Source organism: Indicator indicator, chromosome 35 (assembly GCF_027791375.1).
Source record: "Indicator indicator isolate 239-I01 chromosome 35, UM_Iind_1.1, whole genome shotgun sequence".
NCBI classification, from domain to species: Eukaryota; Metazoa; Chordata; class Aves; order Piciformes; family Indicatoridae; genus Indicator; species Indicator indicator.
In genome coordinates this window covers 3,910,020-3,932,996 of record NC_072044.1, presented here as the reverse complement: position 1 = coordinate 3,932,996, position 22,977 = coordinate 3,910,020, and the positions used below count along the sequence as shown (strand labels likewise).

The 22,977-nt window shown below is 55.1% G+C and overlaps 1 protein-coding gene across 1 annotated transcript; it reads left to right on the top strand.

The window, feature by feature from the left end:
* Window positions 1-2,515: 2,515 nt before the first annotated feature.
* CNTN2 (contactin 2) lies at window positions 2,516-22,928 on the top strand. Its single transcript, XM_054396009.1, has 22 exons — window positions 2,516-2,570; window positions 7,309-7,453; window positions 7,970-8,145; window positions 8,673-8,768; window positions 9,040-9,249; window positions 10,530-10,629; window positions 10,871-11,046; window positions 11,671-11,807; window positions 12,360-12,489; window positions 13,329-13,479; window positions 13,768-13,895; window positions 14,632-14,807; window positions 14,935-15,055; window positions 15,879-16,037; window positions 16,163-16,312; window positions 17,243-17,313; window positions 18,626-18,860; window positions 20,231-20,346; window positions 20,717-20,903; window positions 21,500-21,612; window positions 21,701-21,869; window positions 22,819-22,928. The coding sequence occupies exons 1-22, from the start codon at window positions 2,516-2,518 to the stop codon at window positions 22,926-22,928; spliced, it is 3,111 nt and encodes a 1,036-aa protein (XP_054251984.1).
* Window positions 22,929-22,977: the final 49 nt, after the last annotated feature.

The window sequence follows — 22,977 nt, the reverse complement described above, 5'->3', positions numbered from 1 at the left end:
TAAAGCATAAACAATGAATCAACAGCTAATTAAATCAATGAAAGCAACTTCATTCCTACAAGCAACCAGCTTGGCTTGGCTGCAGGCAAGGGAGCTGAAGGGAGATGCTGCTAGAAGTAGTTCCAGAGCAGGACACTGCTGCTCACCCTCCTCTTCCTCAGGAGCACAGCTTTAGGGGAAAGCACCCAGTGGTGCCCAGTGGCAGGACAAGGGGCAAGGGGAACAAACTGGAACCCAGGAGGTTCCATCTGAACAGGAGGAGTGTGTGAGGGTGCTGGAGGCATGGAGCAGGCTGCCCAGAGAGGTTGTGGAGTCTCCTTCTGTGGAGAGATTCCAAACCCCCCTGGCCACTGTGATCCTGGGCAAGCTGCTGTGGGTTGGGCTGGACTTCCAGAGGTCCCTTCCAACCTCACCAGGCTGGGATTCTGGGCTTCTGTGACAGCCTCAGTGATGGAGCAAGACTCTCCCACTTCCCCTTGCTGCTGCTGGGTGCAGGACAGCCTCAACACTTGCTGCCTTTCACAAACCCTGAGCACTGCACCACGCTGGTGAGGAAACCAAACTGCAGAGACTTGGGAAAAGTCAACTTCTGAATTAGTGCAGAGCTGGCACGGCCTGAGAGCCCCCAGCACAGCAAAACAGCTCCAGCTAAAAGCTGGTCCTTGTCCCAAAGTGCTGACTTTGTGAGCACAAGGCACATGAGGGCAAAGCAGGCAGAGGCTGAAGGCAGGGGAACAATGGGGCAGTGTTAGCTGAAAGGCTGTGGGTTCAGGACACCATTTGGGGCATGATGCTCGTTGACATCAAGAGATCTCATGTGACTGCATCCCTTCAGGGCTGCTGGGACAACCGGCAGGGAGCAGCTTTCATCCCAGCGGCTCTCACGCCCTTCCCCACACCTCCTGTCTGGAGCAGGGCTCAGCCCCCTCCTCCTTAGAGCAGGGGGTCCCTCCTGCCCCAGCCACGCAGCGCAATCAGCCCCCCCCAGCCTCATTTAGGGGGCAGTAATGACGCAGGGCTTGGGCTAGCCGAGGGCAGGCAGCGAGCTCCGGAGCTCCAGCCGAGCTCCAGCCCAACCACCCGAGCAAGATACAAATCAAGGAGGATCTGGGATGGGGCTGGGAGCAAAATCATCTCTTCTGGGTGAGGACACGGAGGCCAGGTGGCTTCTCCAGCCAGCCAGGGTCCCCAGAGGCAGGACACGAAGCAAACTCAGGCTATCGCTGTTTGCTCAGGAGCCTTCCAGGGCTGCTCTTAATGAGCTGAGCACCGCAGCCTTTAAAGCATCACGGCATGGGGGGGAGCTGCATCCCGTGGGCTAGAAAGCTAATCCCTGCTCAGAGGGGCTTAGGAGCAGCACTGGGGGCTCGGGCAGACAGATGGGCAGGGAGAGGAGTGGAAGCAGGACCAGCTGGAGCAGAGGGATAAAGCAGCACTCGCAGCCCAGGGTTGGCAGCACCTTCAGCAGCACTCGCTGGGCTGTGTGGGGGGGAGGGCACCGGGGCACACACGGCTCTGCCAGGCTGGGGGGCTGCTGGGGGCTTTGTTTCAAAAGCATTTGTTAACGAAGAGGGGGGAACCTCCCACCCATCCCCTCCCCATGGAGGTACAAGGGGGGGGGGGGGGTGCTGAAGCTGGCACCAAGAGCTCAGTGTTTTGTTTGGGTTCTGCTTTTTCTGAGAGGTTCTGGAAGTCTGGAGTCCACAGAGGGGCTGGAAATCATCTCTCTGCCTCCCAGCATGTCTCACAGCATCAGGAAATGCCTGAGTGCTCCTTTAGCCCTTGACTAACTGTTCCCCATGCATTACACTGAGAGGAAAAGCAGGAAAGGAGCCAGCCCTGCACAGCCACTTTGTGCCACTCACTCACTTTCCACAGGACCTACTTGCAGAGATGCTCTCCAAGTGCATGGTGATGAGCTGGGTTCCCCACAACCTCTCCAGACCAAGGGATCTGGGGCTGGCACCAGCAGCACACCAGCAGTCACTGCCTGCCTGAGGAGTTTTGATTAAAGATCCTTTTGCCACCAAAGAACAAATGATTCCTCCCTTGCTACCAATATCCTGCCTGCTTCTGGCTTTGTGTGCTTTTAAGGCTAGGGAGGAAGTGTTCTTTCTGGAGAAGGGAGGAAGAAAGGCAGATAAAGGAGGAGGAAGAAGAGTAGATAAAGGAGGAGGAAGAAAGGCAAATAAAGGAGGAGGAAGAAGGGCAGATAAAGGAGGAGGAAGAAGAGCAGATAATGGAGGAAGAAGAGGAACAATTTCCCAACCAGATCTGTAGAGTCAGAAGGAAAAAGAGCTCCTTCAAAGCCCTGGGTGCTCCTCCCTGGGCAGATGGCTGTTTGCTGTCACCCTGGGCCTGTGGCCAGCAGGGACAGGCAGCTGGATGCCAGTGCCTCGAGCAGAGCCAGAGGAATGCTGCAGCTAACTCCTCTCTCTGTCCCTTGCAGGGCTGCTGTCCCCACTCCTCTGCAGAGGCTCAGCTGTGGAGGCCATAACCTGGTTGGAGGCAGAGGATGGGAGGCTCAGCTGGACTCACTCACACCTCCCTGACTGTCCTCACCTTGCTGGGTAAGAGCAGCAACCTCTGGAGGGCTCCATGGCAGAGCTGAGAGGGGGCTGTGGGGGGACCAAGCAGGACAGCACCCAGGGGTGAAACACAGGGCTTGGGTTGTTCAGCCAGGACAAAGCTCTCCGTGCTCCCTGGCTGCAGTGGTGCTGAAGCTCCTTCTCCTGGGTGCTTTAGACACCAGGGGGATGTGTTTGTGCAGTGCCCAACCTCCCTCCTCTTGGATTGCTCAAGAAGGAGACAAAGGTCTCCCCCTTGCCAATTTAAAAAAAAAAAAAGAGTAAAAGGTGGCTACAAGAAAGCTGGGGAGGACTTCTGGCAAGGGCTTGGAGTGACAGGAGGAGGTGCAATGGGTTTGAGCCAGAAGAGGGGAGATTGAGGCTGGAGATGAGGAAGAAATTCTTTAGAGTGAGGGTGGGGAGGCACTGGCACAGGCTGCCCAGGGGGGCTGTGGCTGTCCCCTCCCTGGAGGTGTTCAAGACCAGGCTGGATGAGGCCTTGAGCAAGCTGGGCTGGTGGGAGGTGTCCCTGCCCATGGCAAGGAGTTGGAACTGGATGAGCTTTGAGGCCCCTTCTGACCCAAACCATGCAATGGTTCTGTGAAGCCTGGGTGAAAAGCAGGAGGTGCAGGACCAAGGTCCTTCTGCAGCCCAGCAGGACTGGCTCAGGACAAAGCCACTTCCCATCCTGTTTTTTTTTCCTAGGGATGTCTTTCTGACCATACTCTGCAAAGATCCCATCCTGCCCTCCCTCCCCTCACTCATTTGGGACCATTTCTGGATCTCAGGGAGTCTCAGGCTGCACTCTGAAAGTCTCTTTTCAGCAGGGAGACATTGGACTTCAGACCCCTGAGAACTGGATAATGTCTTCAAGCTAATTCATCATCCCAGGCAGAGGCTGCTTGCCTGTCCTTATAAATATCTAACTACCTTTTAATGTTCTCTGGATCCCCAAGGAGGCAGAGGGAAGGGTGGCTGCCCTAGATTGGGAGGCAATTAGCCTGTTTGGAAATTGGTCTGACCCAAATCTGGGAGAGGCAATGAGATGGAGTTGGGTTCTCCCATTAACCAGCTGAGTTCCTGCAACTTGCTGCCCATCCAAGCTGAGCCCAGGAGAAAAAAAAAATAAATAAATGACTCAGTGTAAAGCCTGGGAGGGTTGTTTTCTCCTGACCTTTGGCTGATGATGCAATCCATCTCAGGAGCCAGCTGGGACAGAGAGAAATCCTCACTGGGAACATGAGCAAGGGACAAAACAGCTCTGGAGGAGGCTCAGGGAAATGCTCCAGAGCTGGTGAAGGCACAAAGCCTCTAGGTCTGTGATGGCAGCTCCACAGATTGCATTAGGTTGGAAGGGACCCTCAAAGGTCATCTTGTCCAACCCCCCCGGGACACCTCCAGCTAGATCAGGCTGTCCAGGGCCACATTGAGTCTGACCTTGAATGTCTCCAGGGATGGGGCAATCTCTTCCAGTTTTTCACCACCCTCATTGGGAAGAACTTCCTCCTGATGCCCAACTTAGATCTGCCCTGCTGCAGCCCTGGGTTGGCAACTGCCCCCCTCCCTTGGTCCTCGCACCCAAAGGATGACTTCCCAGCACTGCATCTTGTGAAGCCCACAGAGAGGACTCTCCCATGACCAAGAGCTGCCTGAAAAGTCTGAAAAAAAATCTCTCTGGCCTCTCTCCATTCTGTTTGGTAACCTTCAAAATGAGAGCTCTGGGGTGCCAGGAGATGCTCAGCCCCAGAGCTACTGAGGTTTACTCTCAGCTCTTAGCTCTCACCAGACCCTGATCTTCTAACTGCTTAATTATCACTTCCATCTAACTGCTGTGTTGTTTCATGAGTGAGATGCAGGCATTTCACCCCCAGCACCAGCCAGACACCTTGGAACTGGAGCTGAAAACTCACCCAGAGCTCTGGCATTGATTACACTCCAGCAAATCAATGCCTGATAGTTGTAGCCCTTAACCTTGGCAGGGAGGAAGGGACAGCAGAGGAAAGCAAAGGGGTGCAGGGGATCCTGGATGGAATCAAAAGGGCTGATCAGTGCAGCTTGGGCTTGGCTGGGAAGGAGAATCCCAGGAGGAAAGGGATGGGAGTGTTAGCAGTGGATATTTGCTTTGGGAACTAGCTGGGAATTATTCACCATGTGCCACCTATTAACCTCGACATGGAAAGCTGCTAAACCTTCAGCCACTCACTCCCCTCTAGCAGCCCACAATTAATCCACCACTTCCTGATTAATTCTCCTCTAACTCCTGATTATGCTCAGCAGAATTCTTTCCAGCTGAGACTTGCTCAGCACAGCCACTGCTGACCTGACTAGGAGAAGGTTTCCAGCTTGCACAACCTGCTCCCTTGTGAAGGTAGCTCTTGGAGATGACAAATGGCAACTACCCTGATCTGGGGGCTGGAGCTCCTCTCCTGTGAGGACAGACTGAAGGAGTTGGGGTTGTTCAGTCTGGAGAAGAGAAGGCTCCCAGGAGACCTTCTTGTGGCCTTCCAGTATCTGCAGGGGGCTACAAGAAAGCTGGGGAGGGACTTCTGTGGGTGTCAGGGAGTGACAGGACTGGGGGGAATGGAGCAAAACTAGAAGTGGGGAGATTCAGATTGGATGTTAGGTGAGACACTGGAATAGGTTGCCCAGGGAGGAGGTGGAAGCCTCATCCCTGGCTGGCCAGGGCTGGATGTGGCTGTGAGCAACCTGCTCTGGTGTGAGGTGTCCCTGGCCATGGCAGGGGGGTTGGAATTGGATGATCCTTGAGGTCCCTTCCAACTCTAACAATTCTATGAACAGGACCCTCCAAAAGCTGCTTCTCTCTTCTCCCAGAGCAGCAGACACAAGCTGTGGTCCCTCTCTGCTGTGTGGCACCAGGGGCTGTCAGGCTCCTGCTCCTTTGCAGCAGCACATCCTGGCTGCTGGAGCTGAGGGTTGGGGTAATTGCCTGATGCTTGGACACAGCCAACAGCTGCTCCAAACCCACTGAGCCAATTAGTGGAGCCCCTCACCCATCTCCTCCTCCATCTCCACATGCAAGAGCAGCTGGAACATGAGACAAACCCCAGGAGCTACAGGTAAAGGGCTGCTTCCCCCAGGCCCCAGAGAGCTGAGCTGCCCATTCCCTGCTGGAAGTGACTCCTGCATAAAACATCAGACCCACAGGAGTAGCTTCATTTAACTGGTGCCCATGCTGAGTGCTGGGGGGGGCAGGGAAAGGAAACAGATTGCTGGCTGGCATGGCAGGCTGAAGACAGTTATGAATTCACTTACAAAGCAAGGAAGGATCCTGGGGCTAACCAAGCATCTCTGAGCTTATCACTGCAGAAGCAGAAGGGGGACAGTGCTGGGAGCAGGCTGCCTTCAGTAGCTCCAGCCCTGACAGGGGACAGGCATTTCTCAGGGTGACAGGGACAGAGCAGCCTTGCTGGTGATCATTATCCCACCAGCTGCTTCTGCACAGAAGAGGTTTCCAGGCAGCTTCTGCTTTGTCCTGACTTATTTGCACTGCCACCTCCAGACAGGCTGTGTCCAAAGAGGAGCAAGGAGGCTGGGGAAGGGTCTGGAGAGCAGGGCTGGGGAGGAGCAGCTGAGGGAGCTGGGGGTGTTTAGTGGGGAGAAAAGGAGGCTGTGGGGAGACCTCATTGCTCTCTGCAACTCCCTGAAAGGAGGCTGGAGCCAGGTGGGAGTTGGTCTCTTGTCCCTGGTAACAAGGGATAGGACAAGAGGAAATGGCCTCAAGTTGCAGCAGGGGAGGTTTAGGTTGGACATGAGGAACAATTCCTTCCCCAAAAGGGTTCTCAAACCCTGCACCAGGCTACCCAGGGCAGTGGTGGAGTCCCCACACCTGGAGGGATTAAAAAGCTGTGGAGCTGTGGTGCTGAGGGCCATGCTTTGGTGGTGACCTGGCAGTGCTGGGTTAAGGGTTGGACTGGATGATCTGAAAAGGCTTTTCCCACCAAAACAATTCTGTGAATCTCTGAGGGAGGTCTGCTGGCATCTGCCATCTACCTGGGACACAGAGTCCCTGCAGAGAGCTGGCACTTTGCAGTGAAACACCAAAGGGTGGCCCAGGCACAGGAGAAGCCAGGGGGGGTCTGAAGTTCCTCTTATGCCTATGCCTGAGCCATGCTCCTGACAGCAAGAGCAGAATCAAACCCACGTCCAAACACCACACAGAAAGCTTCAGGCTTCATCTCTTAGTCCAAAAGTGGAGTTGATACCTGCAGAGTTGGTTTGCACAGCAGCAAGCAGCAGGTTTGAGCTGTCAAGAGCTGCTGCTGGTGCAGATGCAGGGCTGGAGGGGATCTGCCAGGAGTCTGCAGGGAGGCAGAGGCAGATCTGCAATGATCTAAGTTCTCCTCTCTCCTCTTCTCCTGGAGATGGGTTAGGAGGAGCCAACCAGCCAAAGTTTGTAGAGACAGAGGAGGAACCTTCCTGGCAGGGTCAAGGAGGGTATCCAGGGCTTGTCTGTGCAGGTTTTCCAGGAGGTGTGTGTCCAGCATTCCTTCATCTGGCTGTCTGTCCCGCTGGCACAGCAGGGATGGTGTGAGGTGCTCAGCAGAGAGCACACAGGCTCTGCCCAGAGCCATGGCTGGGGCTGGGCTGTGGGGACAGATGGGTTCTGGTTGTCAGCTTGCTCCTACTCTTGTTGCAGGCTCTGCCAGGGACACCCCTACAGAACTGAAAAGGAGAAGATTCAGAGAAAGCCAAACAGCTATTTTTTTCCCTTCTCTTGCAGTTTGGTGCCAAGCACAGAGCAGCACAAGGAGCTATGGGCCAGTGTTTGAAGAGCAGCCTGCCCACACCCTCTTCCCTGAGGGCTCAGCAGAGGAGAAGGTCACTTTGGCTTGCAGAGCACGAGCCAGTCCCCCTGCCACCTACAGGTGAGCCTGGTCTGCCCCCCCCCCCTTGCAGCAGGACACAACCAGCAAGAGCTCTGCTGTCTGTTCTCCACTTTAAAGAGCACCACCCACGGGGGATGATGCCTCCTGGTCCATGTGTGGTGCTCCATCCCTCCCAGCTCACAGAGCAGATGCAAACCGAACTCAAATCCCAACTCACCACAGCTGGAGAAACAGAGCAGGGGAGGTTTAGCTTGGACATTAGGAACAATTCCTGTCCTGCAAGAGTGGTCAGGGATTGGCACAGGCTGCCCAGGGAGGTGCTGGAGTCTCCATCCCTGGAGGGGTTCAGGAAAGGTGTGGCCATGGCCCTTGGGTCCATGGTTCAGTGGCCGTGGTGGGGTTGGGTTGATGGTTGGACCTGATGATCTTAGAGGCTGGTTTTTTTTTTTTCCAACCCAAACAATTCTGTGATCCTAAGCAAGAGCCTCCTGAGAGGCCCCAGGAGTGCTGCAGTGAGGATCTACCTCTCTCTCTCCTCACACTTGCTCTTGGCAGGTGGAAGATGAACGGCACAGAGCTCAAGATGGAGCCAGACTCCCGCTACAGGCTGGTGGCAGGGGACCTGGTGATCAGCCACCCAGTGAAGGCCAAGGATGCAGGCTCCTACCAGTGTGTGGCATCCAACTCCAGGGGCACAGTGGTCAGCAGGGAAGCTTCCCTCCGCTTTGGGTGTAAGTTTGTCTCCACAAGGTAAATGAAATGCAGCCAGAGTCATGCTGGGGGTGAGCTGAACCCCCCCTGCTCACACACCAAGAGAAGCTCTCCTGTGCATGGCACCCAACAGCATCACTTGAAGGAATCCCCTGGTGCTTGATGCCACTGTGGCAGGGGCCTTGGACCTTTAAGGTCCTTTCCAACCCAAAGCAGTCTGTGGGAGGTTTAGGCTGGAGACTGGGAAACATTTCTTTGCTGCAAGAGTGGTCAGGGATTGGCTCAGGCTGCCCAGGGAGGAGTCCCCATCCCTGGAGGGATTCAGGAAAGCTGTGGCCATGGCCCTTGTGGCCATGGTTTGATGCCACAGTGGTGCTGGGTTTCTGGTTGGACTGCATGACCTTCCCCAACCTTAACAATTCTATGCTCTTTGGACCTCCTCCTGTACAACCACCAAAACCCAGCCTGTGGAGCAGGAGGTAAGAAGCCACAGGTCCCTGGAGCAGGTGCTTGTGGTCCCTGGAGAGGTTTGACTCTGCCTGTTCAGTTCTGCAGGAATTCTCAGCAGAGGAGAGAGACCCTGTGAAGATCACTGAGGGCTGGGGAGTGATGTTCACCTGCAGCCCCCCTCCCCACTACCCAGGTAAGAGTTTCCAGTGCAGCATCAGCACTAGGAGGGATCAGCAGCACTGCTGGGGGATTCCCAGAGGGGTGAAGCACTCCTTGCTTTCCTTTGGGAATTTTAGGTTAAATCTGGGGTTGATTCACAAAGGAACAAACCAGAGGCAGGGCTTAGCACATGGAGAAGGACCAGCTTCAGCCTGGGCTGGCCTAGAGGACAGCCTGCTGGGCTTGGTGTCGGCTCAGAGGGCAGAGGCAGCTGGTGCAGCAGTTCCTTTTTGCCTTCCCCCCAGGGTTGTCCTACCGATGGCTCCTGAATGAGTTTCCCAACTTCATCCCAGCCGATGGGAGGCGTTTTGTGTCCCAGGCCACAGGAAACCTCTACATTGCCAAGACAGAGGCTTCTGACCTGGGCAACTACTCCTGCTTTGCCACCAGCCACATTGACTTCATCACCAAGAGTGTTTTCAGCAAGTTCTCCAGGCTCAGCCTCGCTGCAGAGGGTCAGTGCCCTTGGGTTGCCATAAGGGAACAGGAGGAGGAACTTTTGGTGTGAGGCTGCTGGAGCCCTGCAGCAGGCTGCCCAGAGAGGTTGTGGAATCTCTGCACAGCTTCCAACCTCCCCCCTGGCCATTGTGATCCTGGGCAAGCTGCTGTGGGTGCCCTGATTTAGTAGGGGGGTTGGAGTGGATGATGTCCAGAGGTCCCTTTCCAACCCCTACCATGCTGGGATGTGTGACTAGGAAAAATGCAAAGTTAAGAATCCACCACAAAGCTCCCATGCTCCAAAGGACACCAGCAGTGCACAGATCACTCACTCTCCAGCACCTCAGGGGAGCTTAAGAGCTTACAAAAAACAACTTATTTGGCTGGATCCTGGGGGAAACAGCTCTGTCTCCAGGTTTCATTGCTTCTGCAGCTACAATCCCCATCAGTGAGGCTGCCTTGCTTGGGAGAGAACCATGGCACAAGGTGCAGCCTGTGAGGGCTCACGTAATATATCAGAGGATGGGTTGGGTTGGAAGGAACCTTAAAGATCATCCAGTTCCAACCTCCCTGCCATGGGCAGGGACACCTCACACTAGATCAGGTTGCTCAAGGCCTCATCCAGCCTGGCTTTCAACACTTCCAGGCTTGAAGCCTGCACAACCTCTCTGGGTGACCTCTCCCAGTGCCTCACCACCTCCAGGGGGAAGAATTTCTTTCTAATGTCTCATCTCAGTCCAGCTTCTTCCAGTCTGAAGCCATCACCCCTTGTCCTGTCACCCCATGCCTTTGTCAAAAGTCCCTCTCCAGCTCTCCTGTAGTTCTTCCCTGCTCTAAGGTGCCCCCAGAGCCTTCTGTTCTCCAGGCTGAACAATTCCAACCCTCTCAGCCTGTCCTACAGGGGAGGTGCTCCAGCCCTTGGATCATCTTTGTGGCCTCCCCTGGACCCACTCTAACAGGTTCAGTACTCCAGGTGGGAAGGGTCCACAATGACTCTCCTCTGCCTTTGGTCACCTTGCAGAGGTGCACCTAAAGATACTTCTTGGGCACAGAAAAGGAAGTTCAGCAGTTAGGAAATGAAGGAGAAATGGTCCTGAGAAGCTGCAAAGAGATTTTGAGAGACTTCAGCAAGAGCTGGTTTGAAGGAGAAAAGGAAACTTGGCCTCTGTTGCCTTATCCAAACAGAGCAAGGTTTTGGGAAGTGGTGAAGCCTTGCAGGTACCTGTGCCCTTTGAGAGCTCAGGAGTGACATTCTGAAGCCATCCAGGCCTCCTCAGTGGTGCTTTCCTTTTAACAGATGCCAGGCAGTATGCACCCAGCATAAAGGCCAGGTTCCCTGCAGACACCTACGCTCTGGCTGGGCAGGTGGTGACCCTGGAGTGCTTTGCCTTTGGAAAGTGAGTGAAGTGTCCCTGCCCCTCAGGCTTGGGATGGGGAGGGCATCCCAGAACCTGCCACTTTTACAAGCCCTCTCTGTAGACCAGAGATGGAGTTGGACAGGAGGAGGGAGGAACTGGCTAAAGCCATCTGGGTGGCCCAGCTGGGATGGGACCTGGGGGGGCTGAGTGGGGGCTGAGCTATGCTGCAGTGCAGCACAGGCTGCCCAGGAGCTGGCCTTCACCAGGTGGACTTTTCCAGCCCTGTTCCTCAGATCAAGTGGAGGAAACTGGATGGCTCCCAGTCCTCCAAGTGGATCGGCAGTGAGCCCCTCCTGCAGATCCAGGACGTTGGCTTTGAGGATGAAGGCACCTATGAGTGTGAGGCTGAAAACATCAAAGGGAGGGACACCTACCAGGGCCGCATCATCATTCAAGGTAACACATTCTGGTGCCTTCTGCAGGGCACAGCAAGATGCCCCAGGCCATGCACTGAGCCTTTGGGAGTCAAACCACCTCCTCTGATCCTGCCTCCTACCAGCCCCAATTAAACCCCTGCAGAGATCCCTGATTCCTGTGGCTGGGGAGTAGAGAGACTCCTCCTAACTTGCTTTAAAATGATGCTAGCAAAACTGATGTAATGAGGGAAGGAAGCCCAGAGGGAAAAAAGCCAAATTTGCTTTTCAACCAAGATCCTCTCCAAGCTTTGAGGAGCTCCCACAAGGGCTAATGCTTGGAGCTATTAACCACAGGATCAGAACTGGCCAAGTTCCAAAACTTAAACCTGGTTCTCTCAGTCTGAATCCTGTCTTCCCTGAAGTCCAGGAATGACTCTTCAGGAGAGAAACCACAATGCTCTTGCCCTCATTTCGTACAGCCCGGGTGCACAGCCAGCCCCACCCAGGGCTCAGCCTGCTGTGGCTGCACCAAAGGCAGAGGCTGTTCCTGCGCTGGCACTGCCAGCAGAGCTGACACGAGGAGCATCCTTCTGCCTGCCTGGCACAACAAACCTTCTCTCACCTGCTCTTCTGGTGCTCTGCCACCACTCTTGTTCCTCTGCAGCTCAGCCAGAGTGGCTGAAGGTGATCACAGACACAGAGGCTGACATCGGCTCCGACCTGCGCTGGAGCTGCGCCGCTGCCGGCAAGCCCAGACCCGCGGTGCGGTGGCTTCGGGACGGGCAGCCCCTGACCTCCCAGGTACCGCCAGCAGGGCAAGTCTGACAGCCAGAGCAGCTCAGCCAGGGCACAGCACCCCCTGCAGTGCTCAACCTGCTAACTCCAGACTCAGAGCCTCTTCCTGCCTCGCTGCAAACGCATCTCAACCCCCTTTTTCCTCACCCCACATCCCCCTATGCCATGTGTCCCCCACGAGGCTGCAAAGCCATCATGCTGCAGCCCTTAGCACCAGCAAGGTCCTTCTCCCACCACTGCCATCCCAGCCATTGCTTCATGCAACTACAGGAACTCACAGCCAGTTACCAGGGTGGATAAAGAGCACCTTGTACCTGTCTCTGCACGACCTGCACGTTGCTGCTCAGGAGTCTCAGCAAACAGAGCACAGTGATGTGGGGACAGACTGGAAATGAAACCACGAAAAATAAAGAGGTCCTGTGTTTTCTCCCATGGAAAACCAGGCTGGCTTCAAACTGACATAAAGAGTCTGCTGTGAAATTCAACCCAGAACACACGAGGCTTGAATTCCATCTCTGTCTTTCTCCTCTAATTGGGTTCATCCTCTTGTTTGCACAGAACCGCATCGAAGTGAGCGGTGGAGAGCTGAGGTTTTCCAAGCTAGTCCTGGAGGACTCTGGCATGTATCAGTGTGTGGCTGAGAACAAGCATGGCACAGTGTATGCAAGTGCTGAATTAACAGTGCAAGGTAATTCCTCATTCCCCAGTGCTCTGGGTTTCGATGGGACACTGAAGAATTTCAGATCTCTTCCCAATATCCTGTGCTGGTGATCTCTTAAGGCAAAGAGCAGGCAAAAAAACTGCTTCATTCACCACTCAAAGGTTGTTGCTGGCTCAACAAGGCCTTCTACAAGCCCTCGAAGTTTAATTCTTGTGTAAATCCAGAGCAAGGGCCTCTCTTTAGCCTACAGAGAGTGTGCAGGACAGGGAGCAGCAGCAGGAAGCTCCCCTGCACCACACAGCCCTCCTCTTTTTGGAGGAAAGAGGCCAAAGAGTTCAGTGCCCATCCAGCCTGCTTTGCTGGATGGTGACTGCCACTGGATTGATGCCAAACTCACTCCACATTAGTCTAAAATGTTATCTCCTGGTGGTCAGGAGATGCCAGAGAGAAATGAAGAGCTGTAAGCATCAGCTGTTCACTGTGCCTTTTGTGAGGGCACCCAGATAACCCAATTCTGTCTCCGCAGTTCCAGGAGGACTTTTAGGCAAGCTGGATGTCTGCACTGGTGACTTTGAGCAGGATATTGAAGAGAACATCCTCTCCATGTCCCCAGGCAGCTGTTCTTGTGTCCCTCAAAGGCCTTGCACTTGCTAGGGTCATCCCCATTGCTACGTGCTCTGCTCCTGCCCCTGCAGGCGATGGAAACCAACCAGCAGCAGAAGCCCTCCCTCATCCTGCTCACCAGACACTGCCATGCTGCTCTTACCAAGCCATCAACAGCTCCTTGGGTGGCAGTGCTCACAGGGCAGAGGTTTCTAATCACTCCTTAACCCTCTTTTTTTCTTTTTTATTCCCCCATCCTGTAGCCCTAGCACCAGATTTTAGACTAAGCCCAGTGAAGCGCCTGATACCTGCAGCCCGAAGTGGGAAGGTGATCATCCCATGCCAGCCAAGAGCAGCACCAAAAGCCACTGTGCTCTGGACCAAAGGGACTGAACTCCTCATCAACAGTAGCAGGTAGCAGCACACAGTCAGCTTCTACCTAGAAACCATAACTAAAACCACCACAAGGGTTTTGCCTTGCCAGAGGACTGGACTTGCTGAGCAAAGGTGCTGCTCCCCCCCTGCCCATAAGCACTTTGTGACCCTCTCTCTTTCTTCTTCAGAAAGCTCCTCCATAATACTTTGCAGCCCTCTCTTTGCCACCAGCTTCTCTGAAATCAGCCAGTGCTGGCAATTGTCAGGTGTGCAGAGTGAGCAGAGGTTCTTAACCTTCCTCCTGTATGGTGTCTTCTTCCTTCCCAGGGTGACTATTACCCCAGATGGTACCTTGATCCTCCAGAACATCAGCAAATCTGATGAGGGGAAGTACACCTGCTTTGCTGAGAACTTCATGGGCAAAGCCAACAGCACTGGAATCCTCTCTGTGCGAGGTAGAGATGTTTGCCTTCATCTGGGGGTCAGGAAACAGCTAAGGATGCCCTGATGTGGAGTTGCTCCCCTCCTCACACTCCCAAAAGCAACACAGGACTCAGGGAATTGGAGACATTCCAGCCTGTGGAGCAGGAAACCTTCTGCCTGACCAACCAAATCCAGTCCTTGAGAAAAGCCTTTCCTTTTTCTAACCACTGCAACCCCCCCTGTAAAGCCACAGCTGTTAGAGAGGGGTTGTCAACCCTCCAAGCTGGAGAGAGTCGCTTGGATGCTCTGCAGCATTGGAACACTGCAACAGGTTGCCCAGAGAGGTGGTTGAGGCTCCATCCCTGGAGATATTCAAGGTCAGGCTCCACAAGGCTCTGCACAACCTGATCTAGTGGAGGATGTTCCTGCTGATTGCAGAGGGGTTGGATTGAATGAGCTTTGGAGGTCCCTTCCAACCCAACCCATTCTATGCTTCACACCCTCCTGGGCTCTGGCACCTAACAGCTCCACATGAGGAGGAACTTCTCCACTGTGAGGGTCACAGAGCACTGGAGCAGGCTGCCCAGGGAGGTCATGGAGTCTCCTTCTCTGGAGGCTGACAAGACCCATCTGGATGTGTTCCTGAGTGACCTGTGCTGGATTCTATGGTCCTGCTCTGGCAGGGAGGGTTTGCACTTGACGATCTTCGAAGGTCCCTTCCAGCCCCTAACATCCTATGATCCTAACAGCTCTCCTCTCTCTCTGCAGATGCCACCAAGATCACATTGGCACCATCTAGTGCTGACATCAACGTAGGTGAGAACCTCACCCTCCAGTGCCATGCATCCCACGACCCAACCATGGACCTGACCTTCACCTGGTCACTGGATGACTTCCCCATTGACCTTGACAAGGCTGAGGGACACTACCGGCGAGCCAGCGCGGTGAGCGGGACGGGCAGGGAGGTGCCCCCAGAGGGAGGGCAGAAAACTACTGACAGCCTCTCTTGTTTGCATGCTGGATGCTGGCTTGGGATCAGGAGCTCTCCTGACTGGCTTTCCCTCCCTGCAGAAGGAAGCTATCGGAGACCTCAGCATCTTCAACACGCAGCTGAGGCACTCGGGGAGGTACACCTGCACAGCCCAGACCGTGGTGGACAGCGCCTCCGAGTCAGCCACACTGACTGTCAGAGGTAAGCTCTCTGTCCTCAAGTCCCCTGCTCTTTAAAAGCCTGAAGGGATGGCATGGTCCTTGCCAGGGATGAGCTCCCTCACCCCTTGTGACCACCTCACCAGCCAATAGTTGAACTGGATGAGCTTTAACAGAGGGTTCAGTTGGAGACGAGGCTCCCGGAAAGGAAAGGCCCAGATTTGAATTCATTATTTGCACAATGGAAACACAGGCAGAGAATCATTAAGCTTGCAAAAGCCCTCTGAGATCATTGAGTCCAACCTTCCACCCATGGCTGGAGCTCCTCTCCTATGAACACAGCCTGAGAGAGTTGGGGTTGTTCAGTCTGGAGAGGAGAAGGCTCCCAGGAGACCTTCTTGTGGCCTTCCAGGATCTGAAGGGGGCTATGAGAAATGTGGGGAGGGACTTTCTAGGGTGTCAGGGAGTGATAGGACTGGGGGGATGGAGCAAAACTAGAAATGGGGAGATTCAGATTGGATGTGAGGAAGAAATTCTTCCCCAGGAGGGTGGTGTGAGACTGGCACAGGTTTCCCAGGGAGGTGGTGGAAGCCTCACCCCTGGAGGTTTTTGCAGCCAGGCTGGATGTGACTGTGAGCAACCTGCTGTGGTGTGAGGTGTCCCTGGGCATGGCAGGGGGGTTGGAACTGGATGAGCCTTGAGGTCCCTTGACAATTCTATGATTCTATGTCCCAAAGTGCCACATCTGCTCATCCTTCTGAACACCTCCAGGGACGGTGACTCCTCCACCTCCCTGGGCAATGACAGCAAGAAGCCTCCAAAGCTTTCATTTTAATCAGCTGTCCATCTGTCTCCCACCAACCCAGGCCCCCCAGGCCCCCCAGGAGGTGTGGTGGTGAGGGACATCAGTGACACCAGTGTGCAGCTGAGCTGGAGCCGTGGCTTTGATAACCACAGTCCCATTGCCAGGTACCTCGTGGAGGCTCGGACCCTCCTCTCCAGCAACTGGAAGCAAATGAGGACCAGTAAGTGTCTTGATGGCAGCAGGGGGGGCTTCAGGTCACCAACCTGAGCACAAGTTCTTGCTCTGAGCTCCCACACCTGCTGCCACTCGCTCTGTTTGCTCTCCTCTCGTGTTATTGGATTATAGACCCTGTCAATATCGAAGGCAATGCAGAGACAGCCCAGGTGGTGAACCTCATTCCTTGGATGGATTACGAGTTTCGGGTCTTGGCCAGCAACATCCTTGGAATTGGGGAGCCCAGTTTGCCCTCCAGCAAAATCCGGACCAAAGAAGCAGGTATGTGTGGGTACAGGGGGAGGGAAGGGGCACCAGGGGGAGGGAAGGGGCACCAGGGGGAGGGAAGGGGCACCAGGGGGTGGGAAGGAGCAACAGATGTAGGAAGGGAAGCAGGGAAGGAGCACTAGAGGTAGGGAAGGGGCATCAGGGGTAGGGAAGGGGCATCAGGGGTAGGAAAGGGGCATCAGGGGTAGGAAAGGGGCATCAGGGGTAGGTAGGAAGGGGCATCCGGGGTAGGTAGGAAGGGGCATCAGAGATAGGGAAGGGGCACCAGAGATAGGGAAGGAGCACCAGAGGTAGGGAAGGGGCATCAGAGGTAGGTGGGAAGGGGCATCAGAGGTAGGTAGGAAGGGGCATCAGGGGTAGGAAAGGGGCATCAGAGGTAGGTAGGAAGGGGCATCAGGGGTAGGAAAGGGGCATCAGAGGTAGGTAGGAAGGGGCATCAGGGGTAGGAAAGGGGCATTAGAGGTAGGTAGGAAGGGACATCAGGGGTAGGGAAGGGGCACTAGAGGTAGAGAAGGGGCACCAAAGGTACCTGTCCCTACATGCTGGAGAGGGAAGGTTGGCTTGCAGCATGCCTTGGGCCCAAACAAGCAATCATCTCCTTGAGTGCTCCTGGAGGTGAAGCCATCAGAACATTTTCTGCCTTTTTGCCCATTTCAGTGTCAAAGACAAAGCAGGAGCAGAGCTGGCAGCTAAACCTCCCCACATGCTGCCCCCAGACCAGCTGGTCAGGCCCTAGCCAGTATTCCAGACCTGATTTCCACAAACCCCTGAAACACTGAGGGCTGAAAACACAGAGCCCAGCACTTCCCCACGAGCTGTCAAAGCCTGGCTGCCCCCAGCCCTTGTGCTGGTGGTGCTCATCTTCATCACCATCAATTCCTTAACCCAACCTGTGCTGTCTGCTTTTGTTTGGGGACCCTACAGCTCCTACTGTGGCACCATCTGGGCTTGGTGGAGGTGGAGGAGCTCCCAACGAGCTGATCATCAACTGGACGGTGAGTGAGCAGCAGGGCACCAGCTGGGGGTGCTGGGAGAGGGCCAAGGGGAGGTGCAGGTTCCAGCTCCTTCTGGCAGTCACTGCAGCAGTCACAGCTTTGATATGGCCAAACGTGTGCTTAGTCCAAAGTTTTGCTCCTTGAATGGCCCAGGTCTGGGCTCCCCAGTTCAAGAGGGACAGGGAACTGCTGGAGAGGGCACAGCAAAGGGCTGGGAAGATGCTGAGGGGCCTGGAACATCTCTGTGAGGAGGGAAGGGTGAGAGACTTGGGGTTTTTAGCTTGGAGAAGAGAAGACTGAGGGGGGATGTGATCAGTGCTGATCAATACTTCAAGGGTGGGTGGCAGGAGGATGGAGCCAGGCTTTGTTCAGTGGTGTCACAGGATCACAGGGGCTGGAAGGGACCCAAACAGATCAATGAGTCCCCCCTGCCAGAGCAGGACCATACAGTCTAGCTCAGGTCACACAGGAACACATCCAGACAGGATGTGTTGAAAGTCTCCAGAGAAGGAATCTCCACAACCTCTCTGGGGAGCCTGTTCCAGTGCTCTATGACCCTTACAGTAAAGAACTTCCCCCTTGTGTTGAGGTGGAGCCTCCTGTGCTGCAGCTGGCATCCATTGCTCCTTGTCCTATTACAGGGAGCAAGTGAGCAGAGCCTGTCCCCTCCCTCCTGACCCCCAGCCCTCAGATATTTATAAACATTTATTAAATCCCCTCTCAGTCTTCTCTTTTCCAGACTGAACAGCCCCAGGTCCCTCAGCCTCTCCTCACTAGGCAGTGCTCCAGTCCCCTAATCATCCTCACAGCCCCTCTGCTGGACCCTCTCCAGCAGGTCCCTGTCCCTCCTAAACTGAGGAGCCCAAGACAGAAGGCAGTACTCAAGGTGAGGTGTCAGCAGGGCAGAGCAGAGGGGGAGGAGACCCTCCCTGGCTCTGCTGGACACACTGCTCTTAATGCACCCCAGGATCCCATTGGCCTTCTTGGCCACCAGGGCACATTGCTGTCCCATGCAGACCTTGGTATCCACCAGCACTGCCAGGTCCCTCTCCAGGGACAGGCACAAACTTGAGCATAGAACACAAGGAGGAGTTTCTTTAATTTAAGGGTGGTGGAGCACAGGTCCAGGCTGCCCAGGTTGGTGTTGGAGTCTCCAGCTCTGGAGTCACCCAAAGGCCACCTGGGCACTGCTCTCTGCAGCCTGCTCTCGGTGACCTTCCCTGGCAGGGCGCTCTCGATGACCTCCAGAGGTCTCTTTGAACCTTCATTGCTCTGCGACCAAAGCTCTTCTCTCTGCCCACCCCCTTCACAGCCGACCCTGAGGGACTATCAGAACGGGGATGGCTTTGGCTACATCCTGTCCTTCCGCAAGAAGGGCAGCCAGGGGTGGCTGACAGCCAGGGTGCCGCACGCAGAGTCGCTGCACTACGTCTACCGCAACGACAGCATCGGACCCTACACCCCCTTCGAGGTGAAGATCAAAGCATACAACAGGAAGGGAGAGGGACCAGAGAGCCTCACTGCCATCGTGTACTCTGCAGAAGAAGGTGAATCATACAAGCATAGAAGCATAGAATCAGTCAGGGTTGGAAGGGACCACAAGGATCAGCCAGTTCCAACCCCCTGCCATGGGCAGGGACACCTCACACTAGATCAGGCTGGCCAGAGCCTCATCCAGCCTGGCCTGAAACACCTCCAGGCTTGGGGCCTCAACCACCTCCCTGGACAACCCATTCCAGGCTCTCACCACTCTCATGGGGAAGAACTTCTTCCTCACATCCAGTCTGAATCTCCCCACTTCCAGCTTTATTCCATTCCCCCCAGTCCTATCACTCCCTGACACCCTAAACAGTCCCTCCCCAGCTTTCTTGGAGCCCCCTTCAGATACTGAAGGCCACAAGAAGGTCTCCTTTGAGCCTTCTCTTCTCCAGACTGAACAGCCCCAACTCTCTCAGTCTGTCCTCATAGGAGAGGTGCTCCAGCCCTCTGCTCATCCTCATGGCCCTTCTCTGGACACCTTCCAGCATGTCCATAGCCCTCTTGTAACAGAGGCTCCAGAACTGGATGCAGTACTCCAGGTGTGGTCTCACCAGAGCTGAGCAGAGGGGCAGAATCACCTCCCTGGCCCTGCTGGCCACATTTCTCCAGATGCAGCCCAGGCTCTGCTTGGCTCTCTGGGCTGCAAGTGCTCACTGCTGGCTCCTGCTGAGCTTCTCATCCCCCAGCACCCCCAAGTCCCTCTCCTCAGGGCTGCTTTCCAGCCAGTCCCTGCCCAGCCTGGATTTGTGCTTGGGATTGCCCAGACCCAGCTGCAGGACCTTGCCCTTGGTCTTGTTGAACCTCCTGAGGTTGGCTTGTGCCCAGCTCTGCAGCCTGTCCAGGTCCCTTGAAGGGCTGCAGACTTTGCACTCCTCCTGCTTTGTCCAACCACAGAGCCACAGATTGCACTGGGTTGGAAGGGACCCTCAGAGCTCATCCTGTCCAACCACCCTCCTGCAGCCAGCAGGGACACCTCCAACCAGAGCAGGTTGCCCAAGGCCACAGCAAGTCTGAAGCAGCCAACACCACCTCCCTGCTGAGCTCTGTCTGGCTGGGAGCTCAGTTCCTTTGACTCAAAGAAGAGCTGACAGTGATGGCAGCAGACCATTTCTACTTCGAATACACAGAGAGATGTTTCCCTAAGCCCAGCCACCACTGCACACCCAGAGCTTCAGAGCAGACACAGATCCTCCCAGCACACAGCCGGGGCCCTGCTTGTCCTCCTAAGTCCCTAAATCCATTGCTTTGCTCCCACACATCACACCAGCTGGCTGCAGAGGTCCTGCAGGAGAGCTCTTTGTTACAGCACAGTCATTATGCTGCCCAGGGCTAGGGAAAGGATTTTGATTCCCTTTTCTTGGCGTTTTGCTCTTTTCAGAACCTAAAGTGGCTCCTTTCAGAGTTCTAGCCAAGTCTGTTCTGGCCTCAGAAATGGATGTGTCCTGGGAGCCTGTGGAGCAGGGAGACATGACTGGGGTGCTTCTGGGCTATGAGGTATGAGCCTGCCATGGGGATGGGAGGCATTGGAGAGCCCAGCAAAGAAAATTCCCCCAGGCTAAGTGAGGTGAAGGGAAACAGAGTTTTGTTTCCAAAGAGGGAGGGTAATGGACAGCACAGCACCAGGTCCCAGTGGGGCCAGTGTGGGGCTCCAGTGGGGCCAGTAGTGCTGCTCATGAGAGGGATCAGTGAGGGACAAACATCCCTTTCTTGCTGCTTGTCTTCCCACACAGCCTGTGGCCTTATTCCTGGGCACATGAAGACACAGAGAGCAGGAGGGCTCCAGCACTGGCTGTGGAGGGGCTGAGCCTGGCTGGTGCACCTGCCTCCCTCCTGACTAAACCCTTCCCTGCTCTCCTCCACTCAGATTCGGTACTGGAAGGATGGTGACAAGGAGGAGGCAGCTGACAGAGTGAGAACAGCAGGGCTGGTGCCATCAGCTCACGTCACAGGGCTGAACCCCAACACCAACTACCATGTGTCAGTCAGAGCCTACAACCGGGCTGGAACCGGTCCCCCCAGCCCCTCCACCAACGTCACCACAACCAAACCACGTGAGTGAGGACCTGACCCTCTCTGCTGTGCACATGGTGGCCCCTGGCTGCATCCTCCAGAGGATCCCCCCTGACCAACTCACTCATCAGCCCTTTCATCTCAGTGCTCTCTTGGCCCTTCAAGTGCTCCATAACCACTGCCCTGAACTTCCCTCAGGTCATCCTCTGAGCTGTTTCTGCCTTCTCTGGGAAGATCTGTCCTCAGGATAATGTCTGGTGGGCTGCTTGCCTTTAAACCAACCATCCTGGTGCCATGGATTCATTCACAGAGTCCTAGAATGGGTTGGGTTGGAAGGGTCCTTGAAGGTCATTCAATTCCAACCCCCCTGCCATGGGCAGGGACACCTCCCACCAGGTCTGCTCAAGGCCTCATCCAGCCTGGCCTTGAACACCTCCATGGAGGAGGCATCCACAACCTGTTCCAGTGTCTCATCACCCTCACTGGAAAGAATTTCCTCCTAATCTCCAGTCTAAATCCCCCCTCCTCATCCACCAGCCCCTGTCAACCAGTGGTAGTGTCCCAGGAGATGGTTGTGACCAGCACAACCTCCTCATGGGTCTCTCACTGAATCTTTGTCTTGTTTTGTATCTCTCAGCACCAAAGAGGCCACCTGGCAACATCTCCTGGACTTTTTCTGGGTCTACAGTCAGCATCAAGTGGGACCCAGTGGTGGCCAAAGCAGACGAGTCTGCAGTTACAGGGTACAAGGTACAGGCAGCATGCAGCTGAGCCCCTCTCAGGGGTGACCCTGAGGAGATCCCAGTGAACACCAACTCAAACTCTCTTCTTCCAACAGATGCTTTACAGGCAGGATTCCCACTCTGCTCCCACGCTCTACCTGGCCAGCAAGAGCAGGATTGACATCCCTGTCCCTGAAGACTTCACTCATGCCTTTGTCCAGATCAGGGTGACAGGTCCTGGGGGAGATGGAACCCCAGCAGAGGTCCACATCCTGCGGAACAGTGGTACGTGGGACCCTCTGCCTCTGCTCAGCCCCTGCTCAGGCCCCCAGCCACAGGATGCTCCACAGAGCACTGCTCAACCACCCCAGAGAGAGGAGCTCACAGGCAGGACCCCAGAGCTGAGACTCTTTGGCTCCCTTGTGCTGTGGACTCAAAGGAACTTCTGATGTGCTCCCCTCCGGCAGCAAAGCTCTGCCCAGGCTCTGAGCAGCCTTTGTCTAATTTGAACTCAGCTTTAGAATTGGAAGCTCAACTCCCTAACCTACACTCACCAGGAGTGAAATCCTGACCCTGTGGGGCCTCAACCCCCAACTCCAGCAGGTTCCCTTGAGTCAAGGGAGAAGTTCTCAGGGCCCACCTCCAAATTCCTGTTTCAGATAGAAGTGCTCCTGGGAGACCACCAGCACAGAAGCATCCAGAACCCCAAACTTTACCAACCCTCCCAACTCTTTCTTTGGGGCATTTGGTTGTGTCTGCACAGCAAGATAGTTGCTCCTGGCCCATGCAGAGAATCATAGAATTGCTTTGGTTGGAAAAAACCTCTAAGAGCATCCAGTCTAACCAGCAACCCAACCCCACTATGGCCATCAAACCATGGCCCCAAGTGCCATGGCCACAGGTTTCTTGAGCACCTCCAGGGATGGGGACTCCCTGGGCAGCCTGTTCCAATCCCTGACCACTCTTGCAGCAAAGAAATTGTTCCTAATCTCCAACCTGGACCTCCCCAGGTGCAACTTGAGGTTGTTTCCTCTCACCCTATCCTTGTTACCCTGGGCAGCCTGTTCCAACCCCTGACCACTCTTGCAGCAAAGAAATTGTTCCTAATCTCCAACCTGGACCTCCCCAGGTGCAACTTGAGGTTGTTTCCTCTCATCCTGTCCTTGTTACCCTGGGCAGCCTGTTCCAATCCCTGAGCACTCAAGAAATTCCTCCTCCCCTCCCTCTCTTTCAGGGACAAGCATGATGGTGGAAGACTCTGTGACGAGGCCAGTGCCACACCTTGTCATCATCACAACTCACTCTCTACTTATGGTGGCCCTGATCAGCTACCTGGAGCTCTGACAACAGCCAGCCCAGCAGAGGACTCCTGGACACCTTTCCTCCCCAAGCC

Coding starts and splice junctions, on each gene's coding strand:
- CNTN2 (XM_054396009.1), top strand. CDS start 2,516: ATGGGAGGCTCAGCTGGACTCACTCACACCTCCCTGACTGTCCTCACC. Junction 7,454..7,969: donor AGTCCCCCTGCCACCTACAG/GTGAGCCTGGTC, acceptor TGCTCTTGGCAG/GTGGAAGATGAACGGCACAG. Junction 9,250..10,529: donor GCTCAGCCTCGCTGCAGAGG/GTCAGTGCCCTT, acceptor TCCTTTTAACAG/ATGCCAGGCAGTATGCACCC.